General features: G+C 55.3%; 1 protein-coding gene across 3 annotated transcripts in view; it reads right to left on the bottom strand.

Moving 5' to 3' along the window:
• The window catches only part of SLIT1 (slit guidance ligand 1), a 60,825-nt gene extending 47,435 nt beyond the window's left edge, over positions 1 to 13,390 (bottom strand). For all 3 annotated transcript variants that reach the window (XR_011726766.1, XM_071748499.1, XM_071748497.1), the window contains exons 1-4: positions 13,002 to 13,390; positions 1,356 to 1,427; positions 973 to 1,044; positions 256 to 327 (exon numbers count right to left, since the gene is read on the bottom strand). Coding sequence is in view for 2 of the 3 variants with exons in the window: in XM_071748499.1 (XP_071604600.1) it covers positions 256 to 327; positions 973 to 1,044; positions 1,356 to 1,427; positions 13,002 to 13,204 (419 nt within the window). In the remaining variant the exon portion in view is untranslated. The remainder of the gene's footprint in view (positions 1 to 255; positions 328 to 972; positions 1,045 to 1,355; positions 1,428 to 13,001) is intronic.
• Between the last annotated feature and the right edge of the window lie 3,768 nt (positions 13,391 to 17,158).

Genomic DNA, 17,158 nt, shown 5'->3' on the forward strand with positions numbered 1-17,158 from the left:
ACCACCTTTTACAGCACTGGTCTCAGGTCTTCTGCAAGGCAACACCACTTCCCCACCTTGCTGCATGTTCCACCAGCTAAGGACCCCTGGTCACTCAGAAACAAGGTGCATTTCCCTGCCAGGTACTCACTTGGACAAGACACCTGTAACCACCAGCACAACCACCAGCAGCAGCACCCTCCTAGTGCCCCTCCAAACCCCACAGGTGAACCCACACCATGTCCAGGCAGCCCCGCTGGCATGGAGGATACTCACAGCCGTGACAGTGCCTGGTTGTTCTGGAACAGGAGCTCAGGCAGGGTGTGCAGCTGGTTGCGGTTCAGCCGTCTGCAGGGAAGGAAGGAAGAGTCAGGTTTATGGAGGCAAAGAAATCACCCCACCTGCAACCCAGCTGGCAGATCCAGGTTGGGTTGGCTCGCTCAAGAGGGTCCACTAGAGCAGAGCATCCTCCCTGGCAAGGACATCCCTGTCCTGCTCATCCACCTCACTCCCAGGCAGGGGCAACCAACAGAGCAGTAATAGACTTACACACAATATTGTAATTACATGCAGACAGGACTCCAAGCTGTTAACTGCTGATTGCTGCTTAACTGCACCATTAACCTGCTGCTCACTCAGCTCCTCTATTTGCTTGGGCAGCTTGGGATCTTTAAAGAGCTGAGCTATTTTACTGAGTACTGGACTGGAACTTACAGCTCCCTCGCTAACACCCAGGACACAGATGATAACAGTGAGAGTGATTTGTGTTTAACCTACCCCTCACCTCAAAAGCATCAGAAAGGACATTAAGATCTATAAAGACAGAAAGAGGTTTGCTTCCGACACTGTAAAATACCACTGCCATGCTGCAGAGGAGCTGTTTGAAGTCGGGTGGCACTGATACATGATGGTTTAAAGCAAAAAGGAAAAGATGCTCTCTGTGGCTAAATCTGGCAGCCCCTCACCAACCCATCTCCACGCCCAGGCACTTACAGCCGCTCCAGCTCCTTCATGTCATCGAATGCCCCACGCTCCACTGTGCTGATCTGGTTTTCCATCAGCTGCCTGTGGAGAGAAAGGGTCAGATTTCTGGAAAGGTGGTCCCCAACACCCTCATCTCACTGGCAGGGTCCCTGATGCTCCTCCAGACCCAAGGACACTTCCCTCCCACTATCCCAAGACAACTCAATCTATTTCTCCCCATTCTCTCCCAGCTGGAAGACCACCATGCTCAGCCCAACACAGATGCCCTCTAGCCCTGCCAGCAGACGCCCAGCAAAGGGCTCAGTATCATCTCTACCAGCCCCAGGAGAGGCCACAAGCTGAGCACAGCATCTACCAAGGTCAAGACAGTTGGCCCCTCGCTGGGAACTCACAGGACACGGAGCTGCTTCAGCCCAGCAAAGTCATTCTTGTTGATCCGTGTGATGTTGTTGCCATTGAGCTCCCTGCAGAAAGAAGAGGCAGAGATCAGCAAAGCAGTGCTCAGAAGCTGGCCAGGCACTCCCCAAAAAAGGCAGACAGGGCCCAAAGAACAGAAGTTCTGCTGCTGCACTTCTGTGCCCCTTGTTGAGAATGGCAGAGCCGCTGGCTCCAGAGAGGACCCTCAGCCTCAATGACCAGCAGCACTGGGCACACAGAAGTCTGGCTGGCCAGGAGTGTGTAAGCTTGCATCTTTCATGGACCATAAAGCAGGGGCTGTTCAGCTCCCCCATCTTCCTGCCCCCACACTGGATGGTCCCCTTGGGACAGAAGCTCCAGAGCCCTCAGAAATGCAATAAGCAGCCCCATGACACCAGCAGCCTCCTGGCTTGGATGCACATCACCCCACTCTGGAAATGCAGCAAGCACCTGGTAGATTCGTTGTAAAACCATAGAGGCACTAAGAGAGTACAGCAATAACAAAAAATGTGAACAACTGTCCTTCAGAAAAGCAGGATCCCTCCAAAGGGATGGCAGCAAGTCACCCACATGTATCAGGACCAGTTCAGTGCTCAAATCCTCACACCTTCCTCAGCCCCATGCCACCTCTGAAACATCTGCCTGGAGAATAAGCCACACTTTAAGAGACACTTGAAAGGTACCAGCTGTTTCTCCTGGCACTGGTCCCAGACACAAAACCCCTGGGTGAGCACAGGGAGAGATACCCCAGCCAGAGGGGAGATGCAGTCCAGGGCAAGGTGTGCCCCACTGCCAGACCCACAGGTGACCAGGGCTCTGCTCCCAGCCTGCTGGCTTAACCTCCCTGTCACACTCTCCAGAACTCCCCTGCTAGGATTATCCTGCCTTCAAACTGAGCTGGAAGCTGCAGTGATTTTCACCTGGCAGTCTCAGCTTTGCAGCATCTTCCTGTATTAGGGGCTGTGAATGTTTCAGAAGAGATGGGTGGCATCAGCCCTTGGACTTACAGTCTGCAGAGCTGGGGGTCTCTGTGCAGCCCCTCACCATGGGTCCAGTCTGCCCACAGCATGTGCTGGTGACAGAGGATGCCCACAGGAATGCACAGCCAGGGGAGGGGCTGGCACACTGGAGACCCAGCTGCCTGCGCTGGATGCAGGTTCAAAAATATTACAGGAGGGGGAGGCTGTGAAGGGAAGGACGAGCTGCTGGAGCCAGGGCAGGGGAAAGGCAGAAAGGTGTCAGGGTAGGACCCCAGCACCACGGGCTCTATAACCTCTGGCAGCAGGACTGGGGAGCAGGGACGCCTTTTCATCACACGAGGGGCTGAATACAAAGTCCATCATTTCCATCCACAGAGTCAAAGCCCCCCTCCACCTGTCTTTGCGGCCGTGGGAGGCGCCGAGGTCAGCCCGGAGGTGTGGGGAGCCGAGTACAGCCAGCGCACCCCGGGGTGCTGCCATTGTCCTGCTGAAACGGCTGATAATGGCTAATGAGTTCCCGCTCGCCATTACAGCTTCGTAATTACACCGCTATTCAGCGCCCGAGATTGCCGGGCTCCTGCCATTATCCAGCCGTGTGCGCCTGAGTTGGGAAGAAGAGGGGGGAGAACAGTTACTAGGACACAGATGAATGCAAGCGGGGAATGAATAGCGGTTCCCCAGCCCCGGCGATTACACAGAAGACCATACTGGGCTCCGCAGCCCCAAGGCTGACCCGGCTCCCCCCAGGGCCAGCGCACAGCCTGCACATCTGGCTCCTGCGAATGGGGCTTCACCCCGCGGGGCTCAGTCCTGCCCCTCTCCCGGGCAGCAAAACCGGGAGGTAAGTCTCTTACGCAGGGATGTAAGTCCCGAGCAAGAGGTGCTGGGGTGGGTCACGCATTTTAGGGATATTTATCACCACAGAAAGGGTGGCTTGGTACGTACAGATGTACCAGCTCACCTCCGGATGGACCACAATTTTGGGGACAGCTAAAGGGCAGAGAGAAACCCTGATTTCAGGAGTGGTTTTCTTCAAATATTTTAAAGGGTCAGCTTCCACTAAAGGGAAGCTCCCCAGGGCTGGGCTGGAGGCCAAGGTGGAGGCAACTGCACCCACCAGAGCTCCTGGCAAACGAGGATCCATCCTCAGCAAGACTCCCATGTTGCCTTCTTTTAAACATAACTAACATTACTCTGGCTGCAATGTGTAAGTGAAAGTTAGGAAACCTTCAGTACTGCCGACAGAGGCAGAGTAGAAGATCAATTTTAAAACTGCTCTGTCTGAAAGCCAAGACTTACATCTCAACCTGCAAAGCTCAGGGAGGGCTTGGGATACTCCTAGAGTCCTCCAAGCACCAGCACCCCAGAACCTCAGCAAGAGGCAGAGCACAAGCAAAGCAGCACTGAGACATGCAGAAACACCAAAGAGCCATGGGCCGGACATAGCCAGTACCTCCACATGCTGAAACCAGGCTCAGCTCTCTCTCCCGGGAACCTTCTGGAATAGCACAGATGAACCCAAAGACTTCTCAGCACAAGGAGGCACAGGTGGGATGAACTGCTGTGGGGCACTGCCTGGGTACATGCCACCACTGTGCTGCCCACCCAGCCCACAACATACTCCACTCCCTGTGTGCTGGCTGAGCATTCTCAGGGTTCTCTAGTACTGTGTATGGTGGCTATCCCAGAGTGGGGCAGTGTCCCAGGGCCCATTCACAGCCCCACTCCCTCAGGGACTGGCCCTGACAACTGCTCTCAGCAACCACCCCCTTGCCTTTGTTTGGGTAAATTATGGCTTTTGCAACCAAGATGGGAACGAACAGCAGGTAAAGCTTATTTGTAAGGATGCCGAGGCAACACTGCTGTTTAACTTCATGCCATTTTTTCCCTTCTAAATCCCCTTCAGCTCCTCATGGAGATAAATTACAGTCTGCTGTGCCCAGAAAGCTGGATCCCTGCTGCTCAGCTGCTAACCCACTGCCTCTGTGCCCTTTCCCAGTGAAGTGAAACACCCTGCCCTACCCTGCACAGCAGAGCTTTGATAAGCACTGATGTGTCTGGGGAGCTGCCTGGAAGATCAGTTGGATTTCTGAGCTGTAATTTGAAAGCAGAAATGTGCTCTTTTTGCATTAATCGATAGGGTTTAATGCCAGAAAGCATCCTCACATTTATCAAGGGTTCCCTCCTCTGCTCCCCAGCACCCCAACTCTCACAATGTAAATGCAGTGAATTTTCATTCACAGCCTTCAAGTCTCTCCCATTTCTCCCTGGGAAGAGGAAAGTCATTAAAATGAGAAGTCCCTTTGCTACTTTGCTTGTGGATCATCCTCCTCCCAGATGGGATGTCTGCGTTGCAGCAGGGTTCGTTAGACTGGATTTGCATAGTCTGGGTTTATATTTGGTTTCTAGCTTTGGATGGCTTATTCCACTCCTGGGAGGGGTCTGATGTGTCTTTTCCCTTTGCAGGGTTTCGAGCTATACTAAATCGGTAACAGCCTCAGAGAGTCCAAATGCTGAGAGGTAATTTATTAAATACAGCCAGCATGAGTGATATTTCCCTGGGCACTGATTTATCAGGAGCAGGAAGGGGAAGGAGCAGACAGCGCAATCCCACTATCCATACTCAGTTCCAAACCTTCAGCTATTTGGCATGCACGTGACTCCTGTCCTTGTGCTCAGCTCAGATCTCTCACCAAGGCAGAATCCTAACTGCTGTGTTCCCCAGAGTCAAGCTTTCAAGAAGGTGGAGGGAAATCCTGCAACCCAAAACCTTGCTTCTTCACCCAAGAGAGAAGCGTGTCTTGGCAGTTACACCATTCACGTGATGCATCCCCCCCTCCATGGTCCCCATCGCCTTGCAGTTCCTGCCCTTAGGGGCACAGGTCCCCTCCCAGCAGCTCCACAGCCCTCAATCCTGAGCCCTGACCCCAGCTGGAGCTAGCAGTGCTAGATGATAATCAGGGATGCACAGAAATGAGAGCTGCAAGGTCACACACCCCACAGCAGTATCTCTGCAGCCCTCCATCAGTCCTGACAGATGTGTAAGCAGCTCTTTCAGCAATGGCGACTGACACTCCTCCATGCCCTGTTCCAGCAAGTCACTGCTCCTGCCTCAGGGACCGTTTGCAAAACCAACCTGAACCCCTCTTGCTGCAGATGAACCCCATCCTTGCCTGTGCTGCACACCACAGTGCAGAGACTAGGCTGCTTCCTTACCCATGCAGGTCCCCTCCTCCAGTGCTGTTTCCCCCAACAAGCCTCCAGCCCCAAGGATCCAAACCTCCCTCAAGGGCCCCTTGCAGGGTCAGGACCTGCTGGGCTCCTGATCCCAGCCCACATCTGTGCTGTTGGTGATTCTCTCCCACCAAACACCTTCCCTCAAGTTCTCAGGCAACATCATCTGTTTTGTCAGCTCGTTCCTCCTGTTCAACAAGCTCACTTTGAAATCTCAGCCTGCCCTCCAGCCTACTTGCCTCTCTCCCAGACTGGTGACATCTGCAAATGTCATAAGCAGCTCATGTCCCATCACACCAACTGCTAATGGAAACATGGACAAGGCTCAGACCCTGGACTGACCCCTGTGCTCAGTGCTGGGGGACACAGCAGCTGCAGCCTTTCATCCTATAATTTTATTGCCTTTTTCAAGCCTTCTCAAGATTTCACCCAGCTGCTTGAATGTAATAGAGTCCCAGTACAGGCTTGCTGAGCTGCCCAAGCAGAGCCCTTCTCAGTCCTGAGAGAGCTGGTCCCTTACAGAGCCAGCACAGAGGAATGCTCACTGCATCAACCAGCTGCCTGCAGGCCATGGGGGGCATGGCTGGGTGCTAACCATATCCCCTCCATGCATGGGGGAGCACAGGGTACTGCTGCCTGCTGCTTGGAAAGGGGGCAGCACCATGCACCCATGCCTTGGGCTAACGCAGCTGCACCAGGGGCTCAGCACTTCCCCTCCTTTTCCTTCCCATCTCTGCCCCAATCAGACCCCTCAAGAAAGAGCAAAGTACCCACAGGGCTGATACACACCCCAGGGCAAACACTTGCCGCCAGATGCCCGCATGGTTATGTGTCCAAAGAGGAGAGCTCCAAGAGCAGCTCTGTGCTATTTGGGTTCATCTCACATAGCTGCCCTTAGCCCAAGGGGAACCCGACTGCACACTGACTTGCCCCCCAGAGCATGGGAAGCTCTGTAAGCTTTTATGAGGTACTAAAGCAGGTTAGCATCACAATTATTTTTTAAGTGTTACAAACAGCATCGATTGTGCGAGTAAGGGTGAAGACTGGGAAGGCCCTCTGCTTTTCTTAACTTCTCTCTGGGGTTTTCATGCCACAGCCATTAGCTGCTCCTAGTCAGGGAGTGCTTTACACTCACGCAGAATAATGGCATGTCACCTTCAGGTTAAAAATACATAAATAACCTCACTCAACCCTGGTGTGAGAGAGAAAAGGCAGCAGGTTGTTTATCTTTCATACACAGGGAAACTGAATTCAGATTCACTTGGATACCCTCAAAATTGGGCTTTTTATGCTGTGGTGACGAGCCTGGAAGGAGCTTCCCAGCTTCCCAGGACAGGGAATGCAGCCCAGCCCTCAGGCTTCCTCCTGCCACTCAGCCAGTAAAGGTCCAATCCATTCTGCATCTGCCTAAGCAAAACCCCTTTGCTCACCCCTTCTGCAGCAGCTCACAAGACCCAACCTGCTTGGCTTCTGATGTCTGTTCAGTTCCAGACCAGCTGCAGCACCCCATTTTGGAGCTGGGGCTTCCTGCTACTGAGAAATACCCAGGAGCAGGAGCTTGCATTTCTCCTACTCTTGGTGCCCAGGGCTACTCCTTGGCTGCATCATTTAAAAAATTAATCATCTATTTTTTTCTGATCTTGTTACTCCTAGCAGGCTCTCTCCCCCATAGGACACTTGCCTCTGCTACTTTGAGCAGCAAGTGCATCCAGGAAAGCAGACACTCAGCACACCTTCAGAGCTTGTATGTGGCAGGAAGGCCTGAGACAGTCCTAGAGGGGACAGCGAGAGCCCAACCCTGCGCCAATGCCAGGGAAAGGTTCCTTCTGTCCCACTTCATTCCCTTCCTGCTTTCAGCAGCACCACAACCCTAATGACCAGGCTGCAAACCATCCCCTCTTGCTGCCCACATTGCTAGTTGCAGCCCCGTGCTGTACAGCAAGAAAACCTCCGCTCTCTGCTGATGCCACTTCAGCCATCCCTAGCTGTCCCCCATGCAAGGACAGAGGAGAGAGGACAGCTGCTGGAGCAAGCCTTGGAGATACTCATTCTGGAAGTATGCTGGGAAGCAGTGATCTGAGTCTGATGTCCCCCATGATGACCATTTGCTAATGCACAACTGTTTTTTATTGCATTTCAGAAAAACACACAGAGAAACAGTTTCTATGAAAGGTTATTTCAGTAGCAATAGAGGGGTGCATCTGCCACACTATGTACCTCTGGAACATAGGAAGGGAACCATGAGGGACTTGGTTGTGAGACAAAGACAAGCTCCTTGGCTGCCCACATTGCCCTCATGTGCATGCACACATGCACACATCCTGGTTCAGAGCTTGCCTCACACACCCACCCGAGCTCCCTGGGGAGCAAACCAGCACAAGGATGGAAGAAATGTCCCTCTCAACACGGGGTCATGGGCTTGTACACCTTTCCCTGGATGGAACACCCTTCCCCTGCCCACACTGCCTTGATGGCACCACAAAATGCCCTCTGTTCCCCCAGGCTGTGAGCTCTGCTCCCCTGTGGGGGTCTCTCAAGCACCCTTTGCATTTTATAGCTGCCTCGTGCTTCTTCTGATGGTCGGAGGTTCAGGAGGAAACAATGAAGTGGTGGAGCATGAAAACAAAGCAAATGCACGTCCTGTAATGAGCAAGCTGGACAGTTTCTGTGCATGAGATGCTATCCTGCACTGGCACCAGTGCTGCCGTGCCCCGTGCACAGCAGCAGGGGTGAAGCATTTGAAGGTGCACACAAGAGACCCGTAATTAAAGCCAGGAATGATTCCCTTTCCTCACTCACACCTCAGCACCAAGGAATTGCTGGCAGCACGATGCATCACCCTAGAGGAGCTAAGTGGCAGCACATTTAAGGCAAAAATATCTGTTTTAAAGGATGCAATAAAACAGCCAAGGAAGGGTTTATATGGAAGCAATTGCTGTGTGGGGTGAGAAGTGGTCACGAGAGGCCAATCCACCAGGCTTTACTGCCTGTTACCAGAGACTTTTCCCAAACAGGGGACAATAGATCCTCTGCTATCAGCCTCAGCTCCAGTCAATACAAACACGACATACTTTTTAAACTAATATTTTTCCAGCATGCAATTCCATGGAGAGCAAGAACGTAGCGTTACCATGGTGATATATAGACAGCATCTGCCTTGGACGCAGCTGAAGGGAGAAATTGGAATAGAATTGCAAATTTCCTCTGTCCGGGAAGGCTCCCAAGGAAGCCACCACAGTGGGCTGAGCAGGCTACCTTCCTCAGCCAGCCCTCATCCTCCTAGTGCCCAGCACTGTCTCTCCAGGAAGCTGAGGGCAGTGGGGCCAGCAGAGCACTGCCCTGGCTGGAAATCAGTCCCACACGCTGCACAAGAGCCCTGCAGAGCCTGCGTGCTCCCTTGCACCCCCTGCAACTAGCCTGCTCAGCTGCAACACCAAAAACTTGCCCAGGCACTCCAGGAAAGGGAGAGATTGACCCATCCCAGGGTGCATTTTAAGAATTAATGTTCCCCACAGCACCCCAGAGAGACACAGCACAATGACTGGTGTTGAATACCCGAGTGCTGCTGCGATACACCAACTGTGCTGCTGCAAGACAATTTTGATTAACTGGCTAGAGGGAGATGGTCATGCACAAATTAAACACATGCTGAACAAGAGCTGGCTGCTGTAATTTCACAGGAGATGGTCAGGCTGTGCACGAACATTCCGCAAGTGTGGCCACCCTGGTACTGAGGTCCTGTAGCCGAGGTCTGGAGCTCAGCACCCCTTCCCTCCACCAATGAGCTGGGTAGATGACCACACAGACAGGGGATATGTCAGAGCAGGACAAGGCCCATTTCAGCACAAGCAAATCCCAAGTTGGGGGAGCAAGGCAAGTAAGAGCCCCACACAGTGATGAAGATGAGGACTGGAAGGTAGAAGAGGGAGCCAAGGGGGATGCAGTGATGGGGACCCCCAAACTCAGCTCTGATACCTGCCACATGGCAGGAGAGGGACACAGCATGGCTGACAGCAAGATGGGGAGTGTTCAGACTACCAGAGAGAAAGCAAAGGGGGTGAGCGAGGCAAATCTCAGCTGTCAGCTGAAAACTTCAAAAGCAGCAGCCAGCGTAATGCCATGATGCTCAATTCAACCCCCACGAGCAAAGAGCTGGGCTGGAAGAAGCCATGTGACAGCAGCAAATTTGCACTCATCCTGCTGGCACTATGATAGTGTCCCAGCTCCCCAACAGGGCAGTCTGCTGTTCAGAGTCACTTTCAGGAAAGGAAGAAAGAAAAGCAAGAAAATTGGAAAGGGAACTGTGCCCTTCTCCTACAGCTCTTCTCCAGCAGTTTAGACCTGAGGGACTTCTGGGAGCAGATAACACAGCAGTGCTAGAGGATTATCATCCTGTCCTGCCTATGATGCCTCTAGGACCTGCTCTATCATGCTTGCCAGAAGTGTAGGCGGGCGTACAGGCATCTGTGCAAAGCACCCAGAGATTTACCTCCTTTCCTCCTTGTTGCAGAGTAAGTCTCTCTGCTCCATGCCTGATCCAGGCAGGGAGGTGACACCACTTGGCTTTTTATGTCAATTTACAGACTAGAAGGCACTCAGGAAGCCATGTGCTATGCCTTGGTGCAAGAAAAGAAGGTCCCCTGTCCTCTCATGCAGCCACCTCTTATGCTCCTTCCCAGGCATGTCTCCAGCCCTTACCCTGCACCAACAGCACAGCACTGCCATGAGGCAGACATTACAGGAAACCTTCAAGCAGCAGACAAGCCAGTTTATCCCAGACCTTGATTCCCCAAAGTTGCAGTGACTATGAGGCAAATAATTCCCACACAAAAGGGTGTGTTTCAAAAGCCATCGAGGTCAGATGTCACCACAGGACAGTACTGCCTGAATCCCCATGATTCCCAATTCTTTGGCAGTGGCAGCACTGCCCTGTCCAGAGTTTGACTCATACCACCATGGAGCTCAGTCAGCTGGGAAGCTGGAAAAAGCCTGGAGCCGCCACTCAGCACGCTGGGATGCCCTGCAAGGCTGTGGACATACAACAGGCAGATAACTGCTCACTGGCACTGTGGGATGCATCACTCATGCTGCACATCCCGGGGCATGAAAGAAGACATTAGCAGCAGAGCACACCAGTAAGGGGTTGCTGGCCTCCCAAAGACAACCAGCCCCTGGGGACAGTAAGTGCTGCGCACAGCCCCTGCTGCAGATATCACTGTAGTTGATACCTGACCCTGCTCCATCAAGCAGTGAGAAGTTGAAGACGGTGAGGTTGCAGCCTCCTTACAGGAAACTCAAACTCACAATTCGTTAGAGCAGGAATTCACTGCTCAGAGACAGACCTGCTCTACACAGACACCCCCAAGCACCTGCAAGAGTGTGCAACACAGCGGGTAGTAATTATCCAGCAGACAACACCCACGAGAGACGTTTAGTTCAACCCAGCCAGCAGATCCAGCACCAGCAGCTGCACGAATACACAGAAAACCCAATGTCGCCAAGCAGTGAAAGCCACAGAGTCAGTGGAAGCAGAACAGAATACAGTAAGCAGGACCTGCTGCCGAAGTGGAAGAGATGCCCCGTGGGGCAGGAGCGAGACAACCACCCAAGGGCATCCTCCCTCAGTCCACCCTAGCATCGTCTCTGACCGGTGCTGAGCACCCGCCCCGGGCAGAAGCAGGGGCTCGCTGCCTGCGTTTTCCCAGCACCCTGCACCCGGCTGTGTGGAGAGCAGATGCTGCAGAGCCCACCGAGCTCCCCGAGGGGTGGAAAAGCAGGAGGGGCTGTGCGCAACCCTCCCCCACGTCCCTGCCCTAGGCACGAAGGGAAGAGGGATGCTGTCTCAGAGCTCCCAAACTGGCTATATGGGGCTGCAGCTCGCAGCAGTCTGGTTGCTGTGCTGAGTAAATGAGGGTAATTACGGCGGGACAAAACTCCAGTAAAGAGGTGTCCCGCAGAGCTCCCAGCGCTGCACGCCGGGTGCTGTGCTGGTGGCTGTCAGGATGCTCGCAGTCCCTGCCTGCGGGGTCTGACCCCAGCGGCAGGCACAGGGCATGTTCTGGGCATCGGAAGCAGTGCAGCGAAGGGCCAGGAGTCGTCCCGTGTGTGAGGCAGTCTTGGGAAGCATCCCGCCCTGAGAAGGTGGCATCTGACACTTCCTTGCGCTACAAAGGGGACATCGGGACAGCCTGCCCCCCACGGCTCTAGCTGTGAGGGGGCTACTGTGCCACCGGGTTCCACTGCACCCCCTGGGCTGCGGCACTTGCTGCCCCTGAGAACAGCAGAGAGGCTGAGGACTGCCCTGCTCTTCTTTCGGGAATAGGGACACCTGCACGCTGGGACCCTGCCACAAGCAGCATGTTGGACACATTCCGCTCATGCCCCCCTTTCTAGAGTGGGGACTCGCTCCTCTGTCAGGGCCCCCGAGCACAGAGAGCTGCCCAGCCAAGCGCAGCGGCAAAGGGACACTGAGCCTGGAGGAGCCCAGCAGGTGCTGCAGGAACCCCTGAAGCCGGATGGACTGTGATTACACTCCACGGGAGAAAAGCTTTCTTACGGGATCCAGGCAAGAGACCCAGGGACTGCCCTTGGCGCCCCTGAGGATGTGGCAGGGGCTTTGATGAGCAGAGAGATGCAGGGGACTAGCAGGGCTGGGTGAGCTGTGTGCGCGGCTGTAGGGTGGTCACACCGGGGGCGTCCGAAGAGGAGAACGCAGGGCAGCGGCGACCTGCAGGCAATCCCTCTGGCTGTGTGGGTACCCCACGACAAGACAGAGCAAGAGTGGCCACACACCTGCGTGTGGGTACCATGGGGCATGCAGTCTCCTCTGTGCAAATGCCCTCCTGGGGCAACTCACCCTGTTCTCCCCCCAACCCTGTTTCACGTGCTTGCACACACAGTAGCACACGCAGGCTCTTGCACATGGAGGACCCCTTGCACATCCTTCCCACAGACGTAGGTTGCACGAGCCCCAGCGGGGTCTTGAACACACCGCTCCCCATATCGAGGGGCCGTTGCACCCCGCTCGGGGAGGGAATGATGCACATGCACCCACACGAGAGGCTCTTGCACACGCATCCCCAGGACAGACTCTTTCACCCACACACAACCCCTGCGCTGAACTGGACGCTTCACGCGTGCCCACCCCACCAGGTTCTTGCACAGGCATCTTTTGGGCAGGCTTTTCCACATGCCTCCTCCAGCTTTTGCACAAGTGCTCCCTTGAACAGACGTCCTCCTTGGAAAGGCACATTCCACGGACAGACTCTTGCACATGCATCCCCTGACGGGCTCCTGCGCACGCTGTTGAACGCCCACTCACTCCACGCACACACACAGACTCCCGCACCCCGCCACGGGTCGTTGCGCACCCATCCGCCGGGACGGACAAAGCCGGTGGGTACTCACAGGCGCTCGGTGCCGCGGGGGATGTTCCGAGGCACGGTGCGCAGGGCTGTGCCGTGGCAGTCCACCGTGGTGCCACTGCAGGCGCAGAGAGGCGGGCAGCCGGCGGCGCGGCCCCGGCAGAGCGCGACGCACGCTAGCAGCCAGGCAGTGGCCCGCAGCCCCGCCGGGACCCCCGCCGCTCCCCCGGGGGTGGGGGCCGCCATGGCAGCGGGCAGCGGGGTTAGGCGGCGGGGCCGCTGCGCATCACCGGGGACAGCGCGGCTGGGGTCGGTAAGGCTCGGCTGCGGGGCGAGAGCCCCTCGGCGCACACCCACCCACCCTCTCCGCCGTCCTCACTGCCGCCCCATCCCACCGCCCAGGCACAGCCTCCGCGCTGGCTCCTCCCTCCCGCCCTGCCCGCCCCGACGGCCCCCCCCGCCAATGCTGCTACCGCCCCTCCCCGAGCCCTCGGCACCGGCGGGGGTAGGAGCGGTCCCTCGACTGGTTACCCGGAGCCGTCGGGGCTCTGCACCGCCCCGGCCGTGCAGCGGGGTGGGCTCCGACTTCATTCCCGCACCCTGGGATCCTGGACGCTCAGCCTGTGTCCCCAGGGCAGCCAACCAGCGGGATGCCGGGTTGCAACAAGGCGAGGGGGTATCGTGCGGGCATAGGCACCCCGGGGACTGCCAGGGAGCAGGTAAGCAGACGGCGACCCCAGCGGCGGCTGGCGGAGCAATCCCACCTTTCCTAGGTGGGTGCCAAAAGCTTTTGCATCCTCTGGTGTGTTCCAGGCACTCCCGGCCTGCCTCTCACCCGGCAGCTTGGAGCCTCATCCCCATCATCCAGAGCCCAGGCAAGGTGTAGGGTCTCAGCAGCCCGTAGGGACATCACGGCAGGTGGGCACTGCTCAGACAGGATGGTACCCGGTCTGCTCATGGGAACCTTGTGGCCAAGCACACCAGCACACAGAGGGGGTTGGGGATGCATCTCTGAATTGCTCTTTGCCCCCACACAGCCAGCAAGTCCTAAAGTCCTTGTGGCATTAACTACATTCTTTCCCACTCCTGGAGAACATCTTAATGTCAAAGGCACCAAAATGTGTTTGTGGCTAATCCACCTGGACAAATGGGGCAAAATGTACCTATATCATGCTAAAAGACAAGAAGTCCTCTGCACTTGACCCCAAATGGTTGACATCTCAGAAATTAGTTCATTGCATTCATTTTATTGCCTACCATTTTCTTCCCTGAGGTCTGGAAATGCAAATCAGGAGAGTGCCACCAGGAGGGCTGATCACCTGTTTTATTAATGGCACCTGAAATAGTTGTAACATCATGGCTCCAGGAGCCCTGGCTGCTGGCAGCAACTGCTGTGAATATCCTCCTCAGATAAGAAACCAGGGGAAGAAGGGGAAGTGGGAGCCTGTCACATTGCTCCAGCAGCAGGAGGAGAGGTGTGTGAATATGGACACCCCACAGCACACTCATTCCCTCAGCTAGCTAGGATACTTGCAGGGACAGGGGCAGGTCCCAGGGGCAAGGGTGCCTCTTACATCAGTGCCTCTTGCTTATGGAGCTCAACAAGCTGCTTAATCAGGGCAAAAGGGAGGTGTCTGCACAGGGTGTCACTCCAGCAACGGCCACCTCACACACACACAGGGTTACACCAGCTTGGCCCAGATCAGCAGCCCTTTCCCATCCCAAATGCAGGCTCCCATCATCTGTCTGCATTTTTGTGACATCTCCTTCCTCTGGCCACCATCCCGGGAGGAAACAGTGCCTGAGATGGATGAAAGGGGGTTGTTTGTCGTTGCTACCCAGCAGCCCTGACAGCAAGGAAGATGAGCTGCTTCCCAGCACTCCAGGAGCTGACCCCTCTCTGGCATGACTTCAGCAGAGGTGGCCCACAGCCCACCTTGGGGCTCCTGGGGGTACCCGGGTGGCAGTAGCACCACAAAGCACCCAAAGGGGCCTTGTGCTAAAAACCTCAGCTGCATTTCTGGGCATGAAGATTGTTTCCTAGCAGTTCAGTGTTCCTCAAAGCTGGCTGCTACTGGTGTGATGCCTTCAACACCCTCCTTTCCTTCCCAAACTCACTGTTACCCCTTGGCCAGCAGAGCAGAGAAGGGTCTTCCTAACCTGTCCTTTACCTCTGATGCTGGCAGGAAGGCAAGAGCAGGATGAAGGATCTTGTTTCTTCCCTTTTGTGGGCCCTTGCCCCAGGCAAATCCTCATAATCTACAGAATAAATAGGCTTCCTCTGTCTCTGTGTCCAGCTGCAGCAACACTGAGTAACTTTACAGCCAGGCTGTAATCTTGGGGCAAAGGGAGTAGCTTGAAGGAGCCTCCCTGGAGGCCACCATTGCCATGTTCTGGTGGAAGAGAAGGCTTGGGATGCTGAAAACTCCATTTCAGGCGAGCATGCACGTTTTGTCCTGCAGGTATCTTGATTCTTACTCTGCTGTGGGAGTTTCTTGCCATCATCGTCTGCCATGCATCCAGAGCCTCTGGCCTGAAAGCGTTTCACTGAGCTGGGCTGCCAGCCATGGCTGATCCCTCTGCTCTGGTTGCAAAAACAACCCAGTTCCAGAGCTGCCAACACAGCAAGGGCTGAGCAAGTCCAGTGAGATAGGACAGCAAGGCAAGAGGGTGGGCTGTGGGCCAAGGGCCCCCTCCCACACCTCACCCCTTGGTGCAGTTGGGCGATCCCAAATTGCCCAGGCACCCTATGTGGGGTGATATGCAAGAATGTGCTGCCCTGGAAAGGCCCAGGGTGCCTCTGAATATGGATGAGGAGCAGTTGAGAAAAATAAACCCCAAAACTTTTCTTTATCGGGGGAGGCCTCATCCTGCCGTCTGCCACTGGGATTTGGGCCAAACTTCTTGATAGAGAGAGAGACCATCTGGATCATCTGATGGGCTCTGGGTTTGGTTAAAATGAAGCAGAAGCTTGCTTTTTTTTTTGCAGGAGTTTTCATGGGAAGATCCGGGGAAGGATTCCAGGGTATGCGCCAGACCTGTCGTGCAAAGAGCTGCGAAGCAGCTACAAAGCTTCAAACAAAAATTGCTGCCAGTTTTAAGCCAAGCCCCCAGGGCAGCATCTGAGCATTTCCACCCACCTCAGGATGGGCTGCAGCCTGCCCCCATTAGCTCCCTGGCAGTCTGAGCTGGCACTGGGTCCCGGCTGCAGCCATCAGCGCCTTTAGCACCTTCAAGCACACCCGGGCTTCAAGGCAGACACCCTGCACCCTGTGCCTCTGCACACGGGGGAGGAGAGGGTGTGTTTCGATCCGTCCTTCCTATGGCATTTGTGTCATGCTTCAAAGCGATGTCACAGCTGTCACTACTCCACAGCAACACTCAGCCCTTCTTGGAGTAGGACCAGGCACTGGTACAGAGAAGAGTTTAAAATACAGGCAATAGCATCCCTGCACCATGCCTGCTCCAGCCCCCTTGCTCAGGAGGCATTGCCAACAGCAGGATCCAGCCCCCATCACACCAGGGCTGTGCCTCAAACCCTTCCTCTCACCAGCAACATCACTAGTACACACCTGGTTTGGGAGCAGCAGCCACCAGACACAGCTGGAGATGTGCTGGGAGCAGAGTGGCTGTGACCTCTGGCTGCCTGGTGTCCCCTAGAGGCTCCATGCAGGGTGGGTTGCCGGGCTGCTCCTCCACTGGCCAGGGCCACATCTGTCATGCTTGGTCAGCTTGACTAGTGCTGGGAGGCCAGGCTGCCTTTGTCCCTCTTTACACACTCAGCTTCTGAGGGTGAGGCATTGTGTGGGAGAGGGCCGGCCTGTCGGCCCCGTTAGGGCACCTGTTGGGCTTGTGCAGCAAGACAATACCCTTGATGGGTCAATTATGGAGTGGTGCAGGCAGCCAGGGCCACTGGGATCACTGTAAATCTCATCTGGTTAGCAGCATCAGGAAGCAGGGCTGGGATGTGCTGAGAAGCAGCTGTTTAGAACCTCTCCAGAAACAAGCCCTATCTTGCTGGCAAACATGGCCAGCATCACCCTGTGAATGCAGGCCCCTGAGTGCAGAAGGGGGAAACTCCACTGCTCAGGGATCTTGTCACTGAGGCTGAGTGAAGGGAACAGCATCCATCGGGTCTTCTAGAATGATATGGGAGATGATGCTGGGGCTCCCAAGCAGGCAGGTTTGGCCCCAGACTCA

This window comes from Heliangelus exortis, chromosome 7 (assembly GCF_036169615.1).
Source record: "Heliangelus exortis chromosome 7, bHelExo1.hap1, whole genome shotgun sequence".
NCBI lineage: Eukaryota > Metazoa > Chordata > Aves > Apodiformes > Trochilidae > Heliangelus > Heliangelus exortis.